General features: G+C 44.8%; 1 protein-coding gene across 3 annotated transcripts in view; it reads right to left on the reverse strand.

Annotated features, from left to right (window-relative positions):
- ABL1 (ABL proto-oncogene 1, non-receptor tyrosine kinase) overlaps positions 1 to 19,312 on the reverse strand; it is a 78,080-nt gene that overhangs the window by 24,458 nt on the left and 34,310 nt on the right. Inside the window, exon 1 of one of the 3 annotated variants that reach the window (XM_032130595.1) lies at positions 7,633 to 8,238. The exons of 1 other annotated variant lie outside the window; for it this stretch is intronic. In XM_032130595.1, coding sequence (XP_031986486.1) covers positions 7,633 to 7,717 — 85 coding nt within the window. In that variant the 5' untranslated portion in view covers positions 7,718 to 8,238. Of the gene's footprint in view, positions 1 to 381; positions 428 to 7,632; positions 8,239 to 19,312 lie in introns of those variants that run through there. One more of the 3 variants, XM_032130596.1, reaches the window with a different exon arrangement.

Below are 19,312 nucleotides of genomic sequence, written 5' to 3' on the forward strand. Positions count from 1 at the left end.
GGTGACTACTGGTAAAGGCTCTCTGGGTGGTTATTTATGTACGTGAGTACTACTGTATTCTTTGGAAAATATATATGACAAATGTGAGCAAAATAGCAAACACAGACACTGCTGGGGCTGTTTTCCTAGCTAAACTGTAACTGTAGGGAGATATATTTCCATAGTGAATCAGGGCAGTTAAGTATTCCACTTTCTAAATGATTCCACAATCAGAAAAAGTTGTAGTGTGTTGGGTGGTTATTTTGAAGCACCTTCATCCTGGCTTCCTCTTCCTGTGTCCTGCAGAAGAATGTATTTTAATAGCCTGGGTTTCTCTCAAGAGTGACAATGAGAAAAGAAACAGAAAATCCACTTTCAGAAATTAAGCTATAATCATTTTACCATGAAAACGCTTTGATCCTGTCAAGCCCATTAAGCTCCCTTATCAAACACAGGGCACTGCAGTGACTGGAGATACTCCAAGGAGTTACACCATCAGTGAACACCTGGAACGAACAGACAGCAGAGCTGCAAGTGGCAGATACACAACCCCAGCAAGGAGCAATGCTGTGATGCTCTCCCCCAAATACAGGACAAACCAGCACTCGCTGCTCCGTGGGATGGACCGTAACCTCCGATAGAAAGGAAAGTGACTCCCACACAGGGCACTGATTCTACAGGAAGGCAGGAAATCCAAGGAAGGCTCCCCTCCAACTCCAGTGTGATTGCAGCCCAGCAGAGGATGGCTCAGGCACAGACAGGGATGGGGATGTGGGAGCAAAGCCAAGCACTCCACAAGAATCCCTCTCTCATGCCCAAGCTGCAGCGAGGCTGGGACTGACTCATTACACACGGATGCCAAGGTATGTGCTTCGATTCAGCTGTGAGACAACACCGTGCCAGCCGCCAACAACACCCACGAGCTGCGGTACAGGAGTCAGGGAAGGCTGGTTTTGCTCGACGACATTCCTACAGACACTGACTCAGTGGCAACACCTGCAAAACCAAGGACCGGCAAGAGCAAGGGCTGTTAAATACACAAATGACAACTTGCTAAGCTGGAAAACCACACCGGTCCTCCAGTGAAATCAGAGGATGCTTATACCCTCTGTCTCTCCCAGTCTGACCCTCCCGTGCAGCCACAGGTACCCCAACAGAGGTGCACACTGTGTGTGAACGTGCCGTGCAGGAGAGCACGATGGGGAGATGCCAAACACAACTCTTGGGCTGAGTGGGGCTGGTTTTTCCAGAAGGCAGGAACCCCAAGTTAAGAATTGGGGTGGGGAAGGTGGTGAATGACGCTTGAGGAGTGTCCAGAAAGGGAGGACGAGGCCCTGAGTCAACACGGAGCAGAGCGTAAAGGAAAGAGCAGAATTGTGGTGACCCAAGTGTAGCAGAAGCTTGATAGACCGTGACAAAACACACTTTTAAAGGTCTGGGCCCCAAGAGGAGACTGTCAGCAGACTGAGGACACAAAACCATGAAGCGAGAGAAGCAGACAGGACATATCCATCTGGGAGCCACGTACAGCCGGCTGTCAGCAGCGTTTATCCCTCTGAGCGATTCTCCAGCAAATCTGCCCAGACATTCCAGTCCTTCAGAGCAGGAATTAGACATTGCTATTCCTACATATTGAGGGTCTTTTTCAACACGCAGCTTCTTCACCTCCTACTGCTGGTTTTAACTACAATTTTACAGCACTGCTGAGATCTTCAGTGGGCCAGATTCCTCCTAATAAATCAGCCTGGCTGCTGTACCTACAGGAGGCCATCCTGGCACGGCGATGGGGCAGGAAGCGAGCGTAATTCAATCTGTTATCGCTGAGCTGTCGTTCCTTCCACACATCCACTTTGTCTTGTGCTGCAACCCAGCAAGGCTGCAATTTATTACTCTGATCATGCCGTGCTCTGGATGACACCTGGGTTCCTGATAGGAGTCCTAAAGCGGCACTGTAATTCAGTTCTCCACTAACACCAACTAAATGATGACTCTTAATTAAAGCAGTGCGGAATTTGATATAAAACAACAGCAGCTTGTATTTTGAGGCATTAGCCATAAGAATGTCATCATTTCCCCCCCAAATTAAGTTTTTACTGGAAGGTATTTATGTTTATACACTAGAAGGTTTCGTAAGTGTAACTATCTCCTGCTCATTACTGTTCATACAAAGCCATGAATCATTGTTAGGAGCTGTGCGAGAAGTTCTCAGATATGAACAATTCTGGTCTAGATCAACGCAAGCAGATTTCCTTCACAACATACGGGAAGGGTTGGAAAACAGGCAGGAGTACAGAATTACACTCGGCTACTCCATAGCTGACTGTGAGGCAGTCCCGAGGGAATTGACGAGACCTCCTGTCTCCCTACAAAACAAACATCCTGTGGGCTTACAAACTCTGCTGGCATTTTTTCCACAAGGTTTGTAGAGCAAGGGAGTGCAGAACACATCCAGTAATCTCTTTGGAAGCACAGCACATGCCACCTAAGCCTTCTCCTTCCTCTACAGTCCCTCTACTATTCTTTTCCCCCAGAAGAAATTATGATAAATGGCAAATAGCAATGCAGATTTAATACTTCCAAATGTTCCTGACTCTGAGCACATATGATGGAGCAGCTGCCTCTCTGTTCCAGTATTTTTCCTTAGTGGCCCTCACAGATTCCCTATGACTGATGGAATATGGATTTAAAAATAAAATTAAAGAACCTGTAAACCAGATCTTTCCAAAAGAAGCAAGGTTTTGTGATTTATTTCAGATCCATCCCTTTTGTGAGATCAGGCTCAGCCTCTCCCATCACCCACTGCACAGCCCAGGCCACAGACCCTTCTGCAACAATGGCAATTGCTGGTTTTCCTGCTATTGGCTGACACTTGTAAAGTCCACCTTCTTAGAGCCAGCATGAGGATAAAAACCACTTTTTAAACATTGAGTATTTATATATAGCGATTAAATAGTGCAGAAACTGATCCAGCCTCTTCCAACCAACCCCATTCCCCTGAGTTGGGCCAGTCTCCCCAGCTGTGCTGCCCTTTTTCCCCTCCTGCAGGCGAGGCACCTTCCTCCTGCAGACAGGCTGTGCTCCCTCCACATGGACACCAGGAATTTCCAGTGTTCCAAGTACCAAACACCAAGACTGCTGAATGCCAGCGTGAGAGAGCAAGGGCACCCATGGCTCCTGCTGGATTGTCCAGGCTCAAACAGACCCTCACAGCCAACTGCAGTGTTGAATCTTGTCTGAGCACCCCTGGTGATGTGGCATCTCCCACTCCTCCAAATGATGATTCCATCATCTCAGAGGTTTTACTGTTGTTTTTTGTTTTGTTGGCTTGTTTGCAGGTTGTTTTGTTGGATTTTTCTGCAAGTTCACTCTTACACAGACCTGCAAGCTCTACCTGAGCTTATTCACTGAGTTTGTTCCATTTATAACCCCTTAGTGTTTCTCCACTTTCTCCAGCCAGCTAATCACAGTTGTAGATGGATGGATGGAATGGCAGAAATTTGAACTTTCTTCCTAGATCTGCCACTAAGTTCTGCCTGACCTTAGACAATAACCTCTGGGAGAGGAAGGGAGAAGAGTAATCAGATTCAAGTGAACTTCAGTGACACGTCAGTATTTCTGACAACTTCACTTTTATAGCTTTTGGTTTTGTTTCCTTACTAAAGCAGCAGAAGTAGGGAAGTGTGCCCAATCCTGAGCCCTGGGCAGGGAAAGCACCAAGCAAGAATCATCAAGATTTACTATTATATTCCCTTCTTTTACAAAGCAGCCCCACAGACTGCTCAGGGAAGACTGACATGACTGCGGATGATCTGTTTTAGGTCTGAAAACAGTTACAACTTTTCCTGTGAAATGATAATCCTTTCCTAACCACATCCCATGGGAAACCATAGCAAGCACCATCAGCCAGATTTTTTAGTAACGATGGAACAAATAAAAAACACTGGAACAAGCACAGAACTAAGAAGCCACTACGAAGCCAAAAATGTGTATAATAGCAAGAATTCTACTGAGTGGTGGTAGATGAGAGGCCATGAGGTGAGGAGCAGAAAACAGTCAAGGAAGAGAGGAAACAAACAGAAGGGAGGCAGCAACTCCAGGTTTATGCATTTTTTCTCCCTAACAGGGTGACCAAAGCCCTGCCTGCTGATCCCAGTGACACTGGGGCAGATGAGTTGCTGTGCTGCTGATTTAGGTCTGGCTTAATATGTGCCCAAATGCATTACAAAAATCCCTCTCCAGGAACAGGGAAATGGCTACAGGTTGCTGCTCCTCCCCAGGCTTGTGTACTCTAGCTGTAAGAAGACATGCTAAAAAAAATAAATTAAAAAAAAAGGAAAGCCAGTCTGACAGCTGGCAGGACAGGAGTCTTTTCAGTGAGAAAACAAAAGGACTTTACTAGTGTACCCAAAATGTTTTTTTTTTAAACTTCACAGAGAACACTGACAGGTTTTAAACAAAGCTTTTGCCTTTCAGTGATAGAGCCAAGCCCAAAAAGGCAGCAAGACTATTTCAGCCCCTATTTGGGACATGGACACGTTCTGTTTTCCTGATCAGATTGGCAGCAGTACTCGCTCTGCCTCTTCCCTTCTACTCTTTACCCTTTCTTGGTGTGAAGTGGGTGAGGAATTATTCACTTTGGCAAAGGCAGAAAGGAGAAGGCAGATGAGAGAAATTCAGATCTGTCACATTTTAAAATAATATTTACTAGTGGGAATAGAAATGAGGGCAAAGAAATGCCCAGCTCAAACACCCATATGAAAACTCAGTCATTGTAAGAAGCAGTTTGAACTTATTTTTGATCAACTTAAGAGAAGATTTCAGCCTTTTCAGGGAGCAAGACAGTCTGCCCTTGCACAGCAGCACATCGCTACGGGCCATAGCACCTGCCAGCCCTCCACACCACACACAGAGCATCTCCCAACAACCCTCGTTCCTGCAAACTAACAGAGCATAAAAGCCTTTCAGAAGGGACCACCATGAAAAGAAAAACCACATTTCTGATTACCTGGTCAAAGGACATGTACACCTACACATGTGCCTTACACCAAATCCAGACTCAGAACAGCAGTCTCAAAAAGTGTGTTTAAAAATACAACAAATAGACTTGATTTTGCTACATCCCATGCTATTCATCAATCAAGAATCAAGAACTGAATTGTTTTTGTTAACATATAAATACAAAAATAAGGAATTAAGTAAAATTTCAGCTATTCCCCTGGCTGCAACTGGTTTTCCAAGCACCTAATGGACCTTTCAGCCTTTAAGCCATTATGTTTAAGGTTTCCTGATCTATTATAGTAAAGAAACTTACAGCTTTCCATACAATTAAGATAACAACAGCAGAGTTAAGTCCTCCAATGATATCACCACCATCTCATTAATTCTTTCAGAAGCTTCACAGAGGCTGAGTGATGTGCATGGAAATGAACTGGCCATCACAGGCTGTTCACAGGGATCCAGGAGCAATGATCTGGAGTTTCTGACCCTTGACAGAACCCTGCCCCCTTCTCATGATCTGCCAAGCTTAAAATAACAAATCCGTATGTCAAAACTTGTTACATTCTTAAGGGCAACACAAGCAAATGGATTTCACTTGTGCTTTTGGAATTCAGAAGTTTGGGACAAGCCACCACCATTCTTTTGGAGGAGTCCTCAACAACGATTTCAACTTCATAGTAATATTTATAAGAAAGTGGCCCAAGAATACATTCAGCTTTAGAAAGGAGTAACAGAAAATCCTACTTTTTTAAACTTCTTTTTTCTCAGATGAGTATCTCACCCTGCTCTCCAGGAGTTCACCCATCAGTTATGGAGGTTCTGGGCTGTCTATGACCTGACTGCCACATTAAATTTGCAGTTGCCACATTTGTACACTTTTAACACCCACTCTGACACTGCCTTTGGGTTTGCCCCATGCTGAGCTGAGAAGTGAGACTGAGCTACTTTGAGAGATCGTTTAAAAGTGGTTTCAACGTGCATTTCCCATTCCATCATTAAAAAAAAAAATGCAACCACAGTCTCAGGGAAGCAAAAGGTGGAAATACTACAATATTAATTGTGTCCAACGTTCTTAACTCATACTGCCTATACGGCCAAGTCAAACCATGCTCTAATCCTATTATGCAACTGCATTGCAAATTGGGATGGGGGGGAGTGGTTGTAATGAACACAAAAGAGAAAACTTGCAAAAAGAGTCAGGGCAACACCCTTGTAACATCATCCTTTAACATTCATTTCTGCAGAGGGAAATGAGGCCCCAGATGCTCTGCCTGTTCTCCCAGGGCTGTGTTGAAAGATCCAGCAGCACAGACAGGAGGCCCAGAACAGCTTGGAGCTCCTTCTCAACACACAGCCTGAGCAATACCAGAGGCAGGGGACACAGACAGAGGTTTTGTACACTCAAAAGATCACAGAAGAATTCAGTCACATAAAAACATCAAAATTACTCATGCATCTGCCCACCATTTGGTTTCTGAAACTTTAAGTAAGCAGAAAAAGTCCTCTGGAAACTGTTCTTTGATTTTAGAGAACATAAAATTCCTCAGAGTCACTGAATGTATCCAATAAATACAGACTCTTGATCCAAAACTTCTTCAAGTGAGTTTGCCATGAGCAGCCATTTGTAGATTTTGAGATTCCTAACTTACTGAATTTCCGAGGGCCGTTTCTGCACTGAGTATTTGAGAGTCGAGCAACAGCAACTTGCGATAGGCCCCTGGAAATCAGCTGCTGCCTTTCGTGCCTCTGATTTGATGAGTTAGCACGGTCCTCCTGGCAGAAGGATTATTTTTACTGAAACAACATCCAGCAACACAAAAGGAGTTGAAGGAGCCCGGACCAGTGGGATGGACACAGCCCTGGGAATGCTGCAAAGGGGCTGAACAGAGGGACCACAACGCTGTTCCACAGGCAGGGTATGAAGCCACGTCAGGGTGAAGATCTTGCCTGAGGTCACGCCAAGCAAGACCTCAGCCCCAAGTCCCCCTGCCCAGCGCGGTGCCTCTGTCGCCCAGGCTTTCCATCCAAACCAGCTGAGTCCATATGTTTAACATCATAGTGTCTACAAGTAACCACGGGTGTGACTCAAAAATCACTTTTTAAAAGCAAACATGCAAGAAAATTTGGTTAAATAAATGCCTGTGGAAAGCACACTAAGAAGGGGGATATCCAAAATGGACCAAGGCACTACGTATTAACGCACGCTGAAAATATTTTACCGATGGACTCATCTAAATTTTCTTCTTGAGTATGGAGTTGGGTTTTTTCACGTCCAAAATAAGGACGATTCCCCCACCCCCCCCCCCCCCCCCCCCCAGAAAAAAAAAAAAAAATAAAGCTGAGGCCCGAAGATAGGGATTTGTTTATGGGCCCGGCAATAAGATCACTTGACATTTTACAACCATAAATGGTAGAGCCGCGCTCCCTCTGTAACTGCATTAATGAAAGGCACCTGGGTCCGCACGCCGCCGACACCGCTCGGTTTTTCACCCCCGCACGGGAAAGCCCAGCCTGAACCTGGCCAGTTCCAAACATCCCCCCAAACCTGGCCCCAACTTGCAGTCGAGGGATAAAACTCGTGTCCGGGATGGTGGTGATGTGATCGGGTTGTGCCCCCGGGAGCACGTCCCAACCCCGGCCCCTGTGGGTACTCACCTTCCAGGTAGCAGCTAGAGGAGGAGGAAAGCCCCTTCTTCGATTTGCAACCCACCAATTTCAAGCAAATCTCCAACATTTTCATTTGTTAGAGTTTGGCTTCGGCTGTCTGGTTTCCCTTCCCCCCCTCCTTCAGCTTCTTCTGTGTGGAATTATCCGTTAGAAGTCTAAATTAAAAAAAAAAAAAAATCTAAAAAGATCCGGTAAAAGTCTAAAAAGTCCAGGAGAAGTCTAAAACATATCCAGGAGAAGCCTAAAACAAAATATCCAGGAATATTCGACGAAATCCAGCGCTCCGCAAAGCATTACAAGGGCGAGCCCGAGAGGCGGAAAATCCAGGGGCCCCGCACCTCCTCTCCCGGGGAGTTAACTCCAGCCATCTTCCCTCCTTCCCAACTCTTTTGGCGGGAGAGAGAGGAAGGGAGGGGGGGAAAAAAAATAAAAGAAAAAAAGAATAAAAGCAGAAAGAAGGGAAAAAGCGAAGCCAACCAAGTTGGGCAGAGTCAGTGGTGCCGGCCGTGCGCGGCAGCCGCCGGGCGCTGCTGGGGCTCCGCTGCCAACAAAGGGCCCCTCAGCCGCCGCCGGCCTCCATGACATCAGGCAGGCAGCAACGCCCTCGCTCCTTAACCTCCTCCTGCCTGCGCCTCTCCCAGCGCCGCGGAGGCCGAGGGGGGAACCAACAGGTTCGGGAAAGCGCGGAAAAGGCGGGATGGAGGCGCGACGCCGCCGCGCTGGCGCTTTGTGCGCGGCCGTGCCGCCCAAGGAACCGCGGGCGCTCGGCGAAGTCTTCAAAGCGCGTCATTTCACAGCCCATTAAGGGGCTGTTCAAACACCGCGCCTGCAGCGGGGAGAGGCAACCCGAGAGCGATGCCCATTTGTAACCCGGCTCAAAAACGGCGGGGGAGATGCAGCTCCTTCCCAGGGATCCTGTCTTAGCATCTCTGCGCTAATTACAGGCACAGGGATTCAGGTTTCGGCTAACGCGGTTACACACGGAGGACGCTGCTCCTCTGGCACACGGGCCCAGAAGTTCTCGCTCTCCCACTACCAACTCTTCTTTTCCCCTACAAACTGTGCCCTTCCCCTGCATGTTTCTCAAGACTACACGCCAGTTAATGCTCTCTAGTTATGCATTTTTTATAGATTGTTTTCTGGCATTATTGTGTGTGCCTGTTTAAAACAACCATCATTTTTGTTATATATATTATCCATCTATCCATCCATCTGTCTCTCTCTAAAGGAGATAGCATGTTGGGTATGTATACAACTGCATTCTTTCCACTCAAAAATCCTCTTTTACCTCCCAAAGCTTGGGGTGCTTTTGCTACTTGGAGCAAGAGGTGCTCAAGGGTGCAGAGTTCATTAGGGGCACAAAACATAGAGCCTGGGGAAAACGGCCTGGGAAGCTGATCCCAGCACAAACCACACCGCGACATGTGGAGTCCCTGGTGTGTCACACACAGAGTCAACAGAGCAGCAAATCTTCGTTTTTGTCCCTGAAAACTTGCCTTCACATCTGACAGTTTATTTTGGCAAGGTTACTGACTAGTGCTCATGGTCTTTTGCCCTCCAACGTTTTCAAACATTGAATACTTTAGGGGAAACTCTGCATGCTTCCAGCATCTGAGGTCTGTGCCTCCAAAACAGCAAACATTGCTCAGACTTTTTAAACATTATTTTACAGCATCACTTTGCCTCAGTCTTCTGATCCATGGGATGAAAACATGAAAGACAGCTGGGAAAAAAATCCTTGATCTCTCAACCCATATTGAACTGCAATAAGAGCATTTGCTTTTTTTTTTTTTTTTTTTTTTAATACCACAAGTCACATTTCTAGCAAAGAAATAACAGTAATGACAGCATGATGTTCAAAGTGCTTTTACACTTTTCTCAGAAAACATGAATATTCCCATTCAATACACCAGAAAGCAGGTAGAGAACTTCAACATTTCCTCAATTCAGACAGTTCAGCAAAGAGCTGAGGCTCCAGATCCCATCCCCACTGCTGGCAGCCTGCATGGACATTGGGAAGACAACAATACAGTTCTCCCCACCCTCTCCCCACTTCTGGAGAATTTCTGTTTTATGGAAGCACCAGAGTTTTAAGAGAAACCAACACCTATCGACTTGTTCCTTGCCAGCCTAACAGGGAACTTGTGTGCAAGGGGAGGGAAAAAAACAGAAAGAAAAAAAGGAGGAGTTAAACACAGATTTGGAGGAGAAAGGTTACACAAATCACCGGAGGATCTCGGTCCTCACGTGCTTCAGCCCAGTGTCATGTTTAGGGAACTGGGATGAAACGAGGTTTTAAGAGCAGACCAAGCATCTTGCACACAACTTCTTTTCCACGTGACGAGCATCCCCATCCCTATCCCACTTCTCCTGCAGCTGTAGGAACACAGAATCCCCAAAGCATTCCCTGGCAGTACAAAGGCTGCCCCCCATGAACACCACCCACCCATTATAATTAAGGTTAATACAATGAGTGCCAGCAGAATTAATGCGGATTACATTTGTGATGAACTCCTGGGGTTCTTATTCCTGAAGAAGAATGCCTCATCTCAAATTAAATTAACCCACTTGCAGAAGAACCTCAGTGTAGGAGAAACACATCCACTTGGGGAGTTAAACACAAAGAGCTATCCGAGATAACTTCCTCTATAGATAAACAAATTAATTCCCTTTATGCTTCCAGGCAGGCACGCTTGTGTGGTCCCTGTGCTACAAACATCATCCTTCAACGTTTCCTCTTTTGTGTCATGGCAAACTGAGCTGTAAATACTTTGAGCAAATACCCTCTGCCTTTCCTGAATGCCATGAAATTAACTGGTGATACAGAAATAAAAGCCGTATTGGTAGTGTCACACAACATCTGCCACTCTTACTGCTGCCAGCTATTAATCCCTCTCACATTTGTTTGTCATATAGACATCTTAGAATAAGATCAGTCGTGAAACGTGTGCAGATTTCTGGACTACGGCGACTGATGAAACCTTTGACTCAGGCTCTCTGCTGCAGAATGGCAAAACAATTTGGTTGGGAGAAGGCTCAGAAAGTCTCCAGTTCCAGCTCCTGCTCAGAGGGAGGCTATCTCTCTACATCAGGATTTTCCAGGCTCTATGCAGCTAAACTTTAACCGAATCTGCTGGGCAGTTAAACACTTCTTATCCTCTCATTCCTACCAAGCTTTGCCTTGTTGCTAGTTTTAATTGTTGCTTCTCCTCCTCTTGCTGTGTGCACCTCTGAGAAGAGTCTTCCTAGCCACCAGTTGGGTGCTTATGAAAGCACTGGGACCTCTTCCATCCCCTCTCTCCCGACCAGGCCAAGGCAGCTCCCTCAGACCCGGGGGGCACCGCCGGCTCCAGCCCCTGCCAGGCTCCCCTCCAGGGTCTCGGCATCTGCTACAGGGGAAGGAGCTCCAGATGTGGCTTCACAAGAGCCAAAAAGAGGGAAATAATCACTTCCCTCGACCTGCTGGCTCTGCTCTCACTAATGCAATCCAGTATCCATTAGCCTTTATTGTTCATGCTCCTACAAGAGCATAAACCTATTTAGCCAATGGCCTTTGTTTGAGCTGCTTCTAGCAGGCAGATATTTTATTCTTTACGTTCTTAATGCTACCCAGAATTTGAGGACAGATTTTTTTCCAAAAGAGAATGATCACACACACACGACAGCAGCAGCGAAAGGACTGGACTCCATGAACAGAAAGTGAGTTTTGGCATGATCCCACGTGTTAGCAGCTGGAGTGAATTTTGTTGCGATACCATTAAAAACAGCTTGAGTGTTCGTCACCCATTTAAAATCTGAGCTTAATTTTGTTTTCAAATTCTTTTCTGAAACATGGAAAGTTAACAGAGTTTCACGTCCCAAAGGCTGGGCATTTTTTGATAGGCACATTCAGCTGATTTGGGATGGAAAAAGTCACTTGAAATAGAAATATCACAAACCAGTGGTTAAAGCAAAGGAGTAAAGGAGCATGCCATAAAAAGAGCAAATTTTTGCTTACAATTAAGTTACCTGTCCTTATCTTTCTCTTCTATAAATGCAGTTGAGAATTTCCCCACAGGTCATAAAGACTAACTCAGTGTCAGCTGTAAAACAGTTCTTTTGTCTCTGGAGCAAAAAAAAAGTCAAATCACATAATTTATGAGATGCATTTTTCGTAGTAAGTGGTAAGACTACATGTGATTTGGGGCATTCATAGGTCACTTTCTTTAGGATTAAAAATAGGTCCATGCCACAGAACGCTCCCATGCTACACAGCTCTCTTCTGATGGCATTTTTCACATAGTGGAATAACACATCCTCACACCATTACCTGATAAAAAATATGTGCATGTGTATATGCAAATGATCAAAGAAGCCTATGTTGAAATCCATGAATGACCACAGCACGTGCTACAGATGAGGCTGTAACAAAGCTGGGCTTTGATCCGACAGCAACATTGCCTGTTTTCCTGGGGGCTAGTCCTGCTTTGTCTGACAGGTTCCAGTTTTCCTTTGGGTTTTCAGATCCTCTACCATTAAACAGCTTCATCCACTCTTAGACACGAAGTGCCAAAGGCTTGGGAAGATAGTGTTGTCAGATAGAGAGGACTAGCAGCTTTAAAATCCTGGCTACGAAACTCTACCTTTTTGGCATGTGCAGCACAAAAACTCTGGTGGAGTCTTGTAGAGCTGTTTGCAGTGAATGCAACAACTTCAGTGAGTCGAGCACGTTGAGTTGTGAGAGCTTTGTTATGGTAGAGAAATTCCTTCTGCCAAAGAAAGCACAGCAGAAGGTGAGTCCAAGATTGACAGGCTTAGAGGTGAGTGCACATCCCACACCCAGCCAGTTAAAAGCCACCTCAGATTTAAGCAACTGTCTCCTGAGTCAGTCACCTCTTAGTCTTAACTGATTGTTCAGACACCTTGTAGCTACGCCAAAGGACAAGTGAAAACAAGTCTTCCAGGATACTCCAAAATTCTTCACTTGCTGGGCTATGACAGCACTACCCAAGAAAGCAATGACATTTGGGATTTATTTGTAATATCTGCCACGTAATGAGCAGAGGGTGAGAAAAGTCCTTGCTGGTGTTTTCACACAGAATGTGCTCTACATCAGCCCAGTAAAACTCTCCAAGTGTGTCCACACGCACCTCAAGAGAAAGCCCAAGTGACCACAATACTGAGGGATCTCCAACTACCACTTACTTGGTGAGCTCTAGGAATCCATAATACCACTGGCATTAGGAATGCACACCCAGAAAAACCACTCTGCCCAGATGAACCTTTGTGCCAGAGATGTGTGTAAATGCCAGCCTTTCTCTACCACTGCCCTAACTCAGAACCACTCCACCAGTGCTGCCAGCATCTCTCTTCCAGCTTTTTATGTAGAAACCTTGGTCTCTCCTTTTCCAATTCACACACAAAACATTTTTACAGACTGCTGTTCTACCTTCCTGTTTAAGCTCTTCTCGAGATCCAGCTGACATGTTTACAACAGCTAGTTAAAACAGCATGTTAAAAACAAAAGCCTCTTGCTACTACTCTGACCATTCTACAATAGGTATTATTGTAAATAAAATAAAAAAACCCCACACACGGATTTGAACAAAGGCAAGTTAACACCTGAGGGCAAAGAGTGTTTTTCTTCCTTCGGTGACCGTTCAGAACAGCATGAAAGGCCCTGCAAGAGCACAGAGTGGTATCTGCACGTACAGGGAGATATTAAACACTTCTGGTACTTGGACTTACGAAGTCCCACTCTCATAAGTAGAAACTTCAAAAAAACCAAGAAAAGCCAGGTTACAAAAAGTCCACTGTACACATCAACAGAAAGGCCAAGGATTTTGCAATAAAACATGTGCATTTGTTGGTTTTTCTCCTTGATTTAACAGATGTTTGTTATTTGCAATTTTCATGAGCGAAGGAGGCGGCTGGGAAGTGGTGGGATTTCAGAGATGGGATGTTCAACTGTTTGAAATTCCTTTCAAGCAACAGAGCAGAATCCTTATTTTTTTAAGGTAGTAACAAGGCAGAAGGTACTACTAAATTCCTTCAGTGGTGATCTGTCTTCACAAACTATTAAATTCCTGCAATGGTGATCTGTATTCACTGTACTCATGTGAAAACACAAGACGGGTCATGAGCTCCGCTGGGAATTGCTTGGAGTATTAGCATTGGAAGCCTGCAAGGTTAAATTCGAGTCCAAAGAGGCTCATCACACATCACTGAAAAAGTTTTGGGCCTCTTCCACTGAATGTTTTTTGAAACATCTGCAAGAAAAGAGAAAAAAAGAAGCTTCTTGCACTTTTCAGATCTGAAAAAAATAGCAGTGTGCCTTAAAGACACAAAAATTGCATAAATGCCTACTGACTATAATGATTGAACTGCCATTGTCCAGGCAGTTTATTAAGGTTGCAAAAGAGTGAGCAGGGACTGGAAGTTCCTGTGCAATAGGTAGAATTCCATCCGTTTAGGGATCCTGCTGAAGTTCAGTATTTTCTGCCAGCCCAGGGAAAAGAGAGATCACAGACAGCCAGGACACAATCAGAAAACATACATGCTTGGAAAGGATCAGCAAATAAATTTTAGAGAAATATCTTTGCCAAATACTGACTCAGATCTTGAGTGGGAGCATTTCCGTATTTCTTTTAAATGAAAAAGCAAGGAAATGCAGATGAAAAAGTAAAGGTGAAAGAAGAGGTTAAAATGGGGAGCTCAGGGCTGATGACTTTGTGGGCTTTTCTTGTGTAAGTCCAAGCACATCCGCAGGAAGAGCCAGAGGGACCAGTGAACAGACCAGTGAACAGGGGTTAGTCCTGGCAGTAACTAAGTGGTTAATTTCTTCCATTCAAGAGCTGAAAAATCTGCCAAAGCAGAAGAGCAGGCCTCGGAGATCAAATTACACATGAGGAGGGGGTGGAAGGGGAGAAGAAGAAAAGAAAACAAGTATTACTGAACCACTGCCGCATGAGACCCAGCGGGGATTAGGAGGAACATGAAGGAGGAGAGGTTTATCCAGGGCTGGCTGTAAACACACGCCTGATCCATGCCCGCACCTCGCCATTCCCACTGCGGGAACACTGACCTGTCCTGAGCCCCTGAGCACGGGCCAACGTGGAAAACCTTCTGTGCATCAGCTGTTGAATTCCAGTGATGGGACCAGCTGGAACTCCTTTCTCCTGCTGGCTCTCCCCACCCAGGCAAAGTGGTTGTGCTGCATTTTCTCTCCCAGCTGGAGAGTTTAGGCTGGGGCACAGATCTATGGACGTGTCCTGCACGCTTTGCCGCTGCCACAAGTGTGGGAATCACCAAAGTACTTGAAAAGCAAAGGGCTAAAAGCCACGCAGAGGAAATAATAATGCACAAATAAACAAATAGTCCATCAAACCTCGTAGCAATTCAACTCCTTTGCCTTGAAGTTGATCACACAAAGGAGGTCTCACAGCAGTATTAACATTTCCACAGCCATTTCAGGGCAGGTGAAGGTTCCCTTCCCAGCCACACATCATTTCTGTCCTCTCTCAGCTAAGCTTTTCCAGCACTGAATTCACCAAAGATTATCATAATTTAGTGAATTGCAGAAAATTTCAAGTAACACACGCACACAGCAACAGGAGAATAGGATAAATTCAATTGCAGAGATCATTTTTCTCTAGGGATCTAATCCTAGACAGTAAGTGCCTTTGAACACTATCAATATCAATGGGCAGAAACCTTTACAATGTACAGATATTTTGACACTGCAATGAGTGTGCTTTTTTCTCTTCTTTTAAACTAATTTTTTTTTTAAACCAAGGGAAAAACCCTCAGAAACCCAACCCAAACCCCCAAATGCCAGTGCCTTCTGTTCAGGAATTCCAGGTGTCACTAATTCATCCACAGGAGAATACATATTATTTTGATAAAGTAGTAGAAGCCCTTTATAACTATAGAAATAAAAAAGCATCCATATAAGCATAAAACCCACTATATAAAGCCATCTACAGTCACTTGATTTGAATTACACTATTTATCCACCCTCAGGATCTACTCTCAGCCTCCCTCAGATGTGCAGGTAAGTGCCTAGTGCTCCATAGCACTAATTGCTTATTATTCCCAGAGTAAGAAATTAAATATATACTCCCAGAAAGGAAAAGCTTCCAGTTAATTAGAACTGCCTGCAGCAATGGTTCCCTCCAAACAGTTCAGCATTTTATTTTGTTGTCAGGACACAATATAAGAAGTTTTAAGAATCCTGCTGGGACTATGACGTAAAGGCAGGACCATATTTTTTCCTGAGAAGGCTGGGGCCGACAGGAAGAAACTTCAGACAGAAATTAGCTACTTCACCATGAGGAAAGACAAAAGTAAAATGTATATATACACTTCTGTCCTGGTCGAACTGGAGCAGGGATGCAGGAAGAGGTCTCTAATTTGCTCATGCACTGGTGAGCATAAATGGATGCAGTTCAAGTGCTGAACTCTCACAAAGGTTGAATGCTCTTTTCCAATTCCCAAACATAAAAACACATTGAAAGAAGCATTTTAATTTGGATTTTTTTGGAAGAGCTAGGGAACATTCTCCCTAGGTTGCACCATTAAGACAAAGCAAAAGACTGATGCTGAATTCATAAGGGGCAAAAGTTATTAAGCTGAGCCCTTTCAGGATGAGGTTTTTTGGTATGCTTAATCATGCTTGTCATAACTGAATAGAGATTTAGAAAATGACATGGGACTGTGCACTACCTCTGTATGTTTTCTGCCTTTCCAGGCAAAAGTGGAAAGATAAAGGAAGGTGTAAAGAAGAAATCAGTGCTACTGGTCTCCAGTAACCCCAAAAGTTCCTTTCTATTCACTCCCTCTTTACCTGCCCATCATTAATCACAGCCATTGCCAGAGCAGGTATGTTACATGTAGCCTGAGGTTTCCAGCTGATTCTGTCTACAGAAAATAGGGAGAAGTGCCAAGTATCAAGGAATAACAACCACTGGCACCCTCCAAGCCATCCCACCACGCTCCAAAGGGTGAGCTAGACACTTCTCTGATGTCAGGCTCAGCTGAGTCACTTCACTGTTCAGGGAAAGAAGAGGATCTTGAGGATGTCCACAAATATTTAAACAAACAAACACAAAACTAAAATACCTGTGAGTGCTCTGAAAACTTGCACAATGGAGCAGCAGGGCAGGAAGCAGGCAAGTGCTACAAACACTGAGACGAGCTGGGAAGAAATCCTGCTGACACAGAGTGAGGGTCCTCAGCCAGTTAACCCCAGCTAAACATAGAGTGCCTCGGTCCCACCTTTCCCATCTTCTCCCTTTTGCTGGCACTGCTGCTCACACAACCATGTGGTGACCCAGTTCAAGAATGTGAAGACTCTCATCAGTGTATGTTCACACAAGTAACAGTGCTGGCATCATGAGGGGGCCAGCAAAGCTGTTCCTTAATTCAAAATGCTGAGTAAACCATCTGTATTGACAAGTTGTATAAACAGCTTAATCATAGCAACCTTTCCTACTGAGAGAGCTACAAACAAATCCCAAAGAAATAAATGTGAATATAGAACTGGACCAGCTATAGATAGACTTCATCAATCATTCAGAGACCCTCAAATAGACCACAGTTATTCAGTGCTGGGAGATGTGCTTCCACCTGAAATGGAAGTTTTTCATCCAGCCTTGAGTAACTGGCTGCACTCCAGTCTGGATCTAGGGAATGCAGTGCCTCAAATTCCTAGAGAGCTGACAGATACCCAGATATGCAGCAGTGCTGCAATACAGACAACAGTCCCTGAAAACACAGCTTGGTGAGAAGCCCTCTGGAGTAAGAAGTGTCCTCTGCAGCTCCACTCTAAGCCTCTCCTGATTCAGGGGTTGTTCCATGAAGTTCTAGATAGAAGACACCACAACTCTGTAGTTTAATTCATGACTTTTCCTATTTCTCATTGATTGCCAGTCCATACTGAGGTCTGATGCCAGTGATATGCAAGTTCCTCTGCCTGCCCAGCCAAGTTAGAGATGTCATACTGAGTTATTACAAGAATAAAGACTAAAAATTAGTGAACTAGCAAAAGCAGCCTGGAACATATAGGAGAAGGAAGGCTCTTGGCTTGAACTGACATCAGGTGAGAATACCCAGAGCAAAAGTCAACAAACTGGTTTTTGTTAGGCCACACATCCTGATTTCCTCCTTGCCTTGGTTCAGCTCAGTCTTTGCAAGTCCAGCGTGACCAGAGGATTTTCAGATGGTGAAAGAGCTGCTGTGTTCCTCTAATCCCTCCCTCCCACATGCACAGCAGTCAGGGTGCCAGGAGAACCTATTTTAAAATTAATCTCAAAGCAGAGGAACATTCATAGAAAGAATCAGGACCAGAAATCTTCAGCAGCTTTGGAGTCAAGGGGGATGAAGCAAAGGCACTGCATGGACAGTAGAGGATATTGAGGAGGTGACATAAAAGGATTTTAAGCCATGTAACACACCATTTATAAAATGGAAAAACCCCAGAGACCATGTGATCTCTCATTTTTTAATTCTACCTGAAGTGTTTATAAAGGACATCACAAGGTCACTGGGAGGATTAGCAGGTTATTGTTTTGGAAAGACCTGATGATGGCTTGGGTCCCTTTTGCTTACACTGTCAACCCCTCAAGCAGGGCCTGGATTTTAAGAAAAAAATACTTTTAGGAAAAATAAAGAAATAAAATAAGGGAAAATTAACTATTCTGCTTCATGCTATGAATAGACATGCTATGATTTTAGTTCCAACTCTTCTTTAGATTTCTCCTATCACTGTGGATAAACAATTACCTGACTTGCATCTCCATTTTTTTTTCCAAATGTAACTACTACAAATCTACAAACTACAAATCAAGTCCCAGCCTCAGGAGCCACTGTTAGAAGGTACTGCATGAATGTGAAACATTCAGTAACACACCCAATACACCAACTTCCAGCTTATAAACCACACTTCTCATGTACTTCAAGGGCACTCACATTCTTTCCATCAAGTGGGGCTGCCTCGTGGCTGTGGCACAGGGCAGGATTTTAAGACTCCTGACGTTGAACTTGAGGGAGGCTTTTCACAGCTCACCCAGGGCGTGCTCGGCATCACCAACACACCCCGCACCACCTGCGAAATGTCTGCACATGTAGAAATTCCAGCAGACATGAAAAGGAGATAGTTCCAAGCACAACAGACCATTTTTTCTCCCCTTGCAGAGAAACACTTTGTTTGCATCCAAGAGAAAGGAGGTTTTCATGTGTTGGAGCACCAAGAAGCCTATCCTGGGAGGAAAACCAGGTATCCCAGGTGACAAGCTGTTCCACATAAATGTGCTGGGACTCCCTGGGGTCTCCTAGCACAGACAGAGGAGTAACAGAAGCACAGTGAGCTCGACAGCCTGAGGACAAAAGTGCTCCAAACCACTTCAGTCTTGAAAGCTTGAGGAGTCAACATCATGTTAATTGGAAAATACAAAGGCTTCCACAAATGCCTGTGAACACTGATTATTGCCCTTTTCTGAATCCACTCTCTTCCAGCTTCTTATAATATCATAAGAAAAAGCAAACATGAACAGCAATGAGGAACAGCCTATTCTGAAACCACTTCCAGGAACAGGGATTGTTTAAACAAAATACATTAAGTGAAACCATCTGTATTAAGGGTCAAACGCCATCTGAGGCTGAATGTGCAGAAATAGCCATTTTACAAAAT

The sequence above is a fragment of the Corvus moneduloides genome, chromosome 21, assembly GCF_009650955.1.
Source record: "Corvus moneduloides isolate bCorMon1 chromosome 21, bCorMon1.pri, whole genome shotgun sequence".
Classification (NCBI taxonomy): Eukaryota; Metazoa; Chordata; class Aves; order Passeriformes; family Corvidae; genus Corvus; species Corvus moneduloides.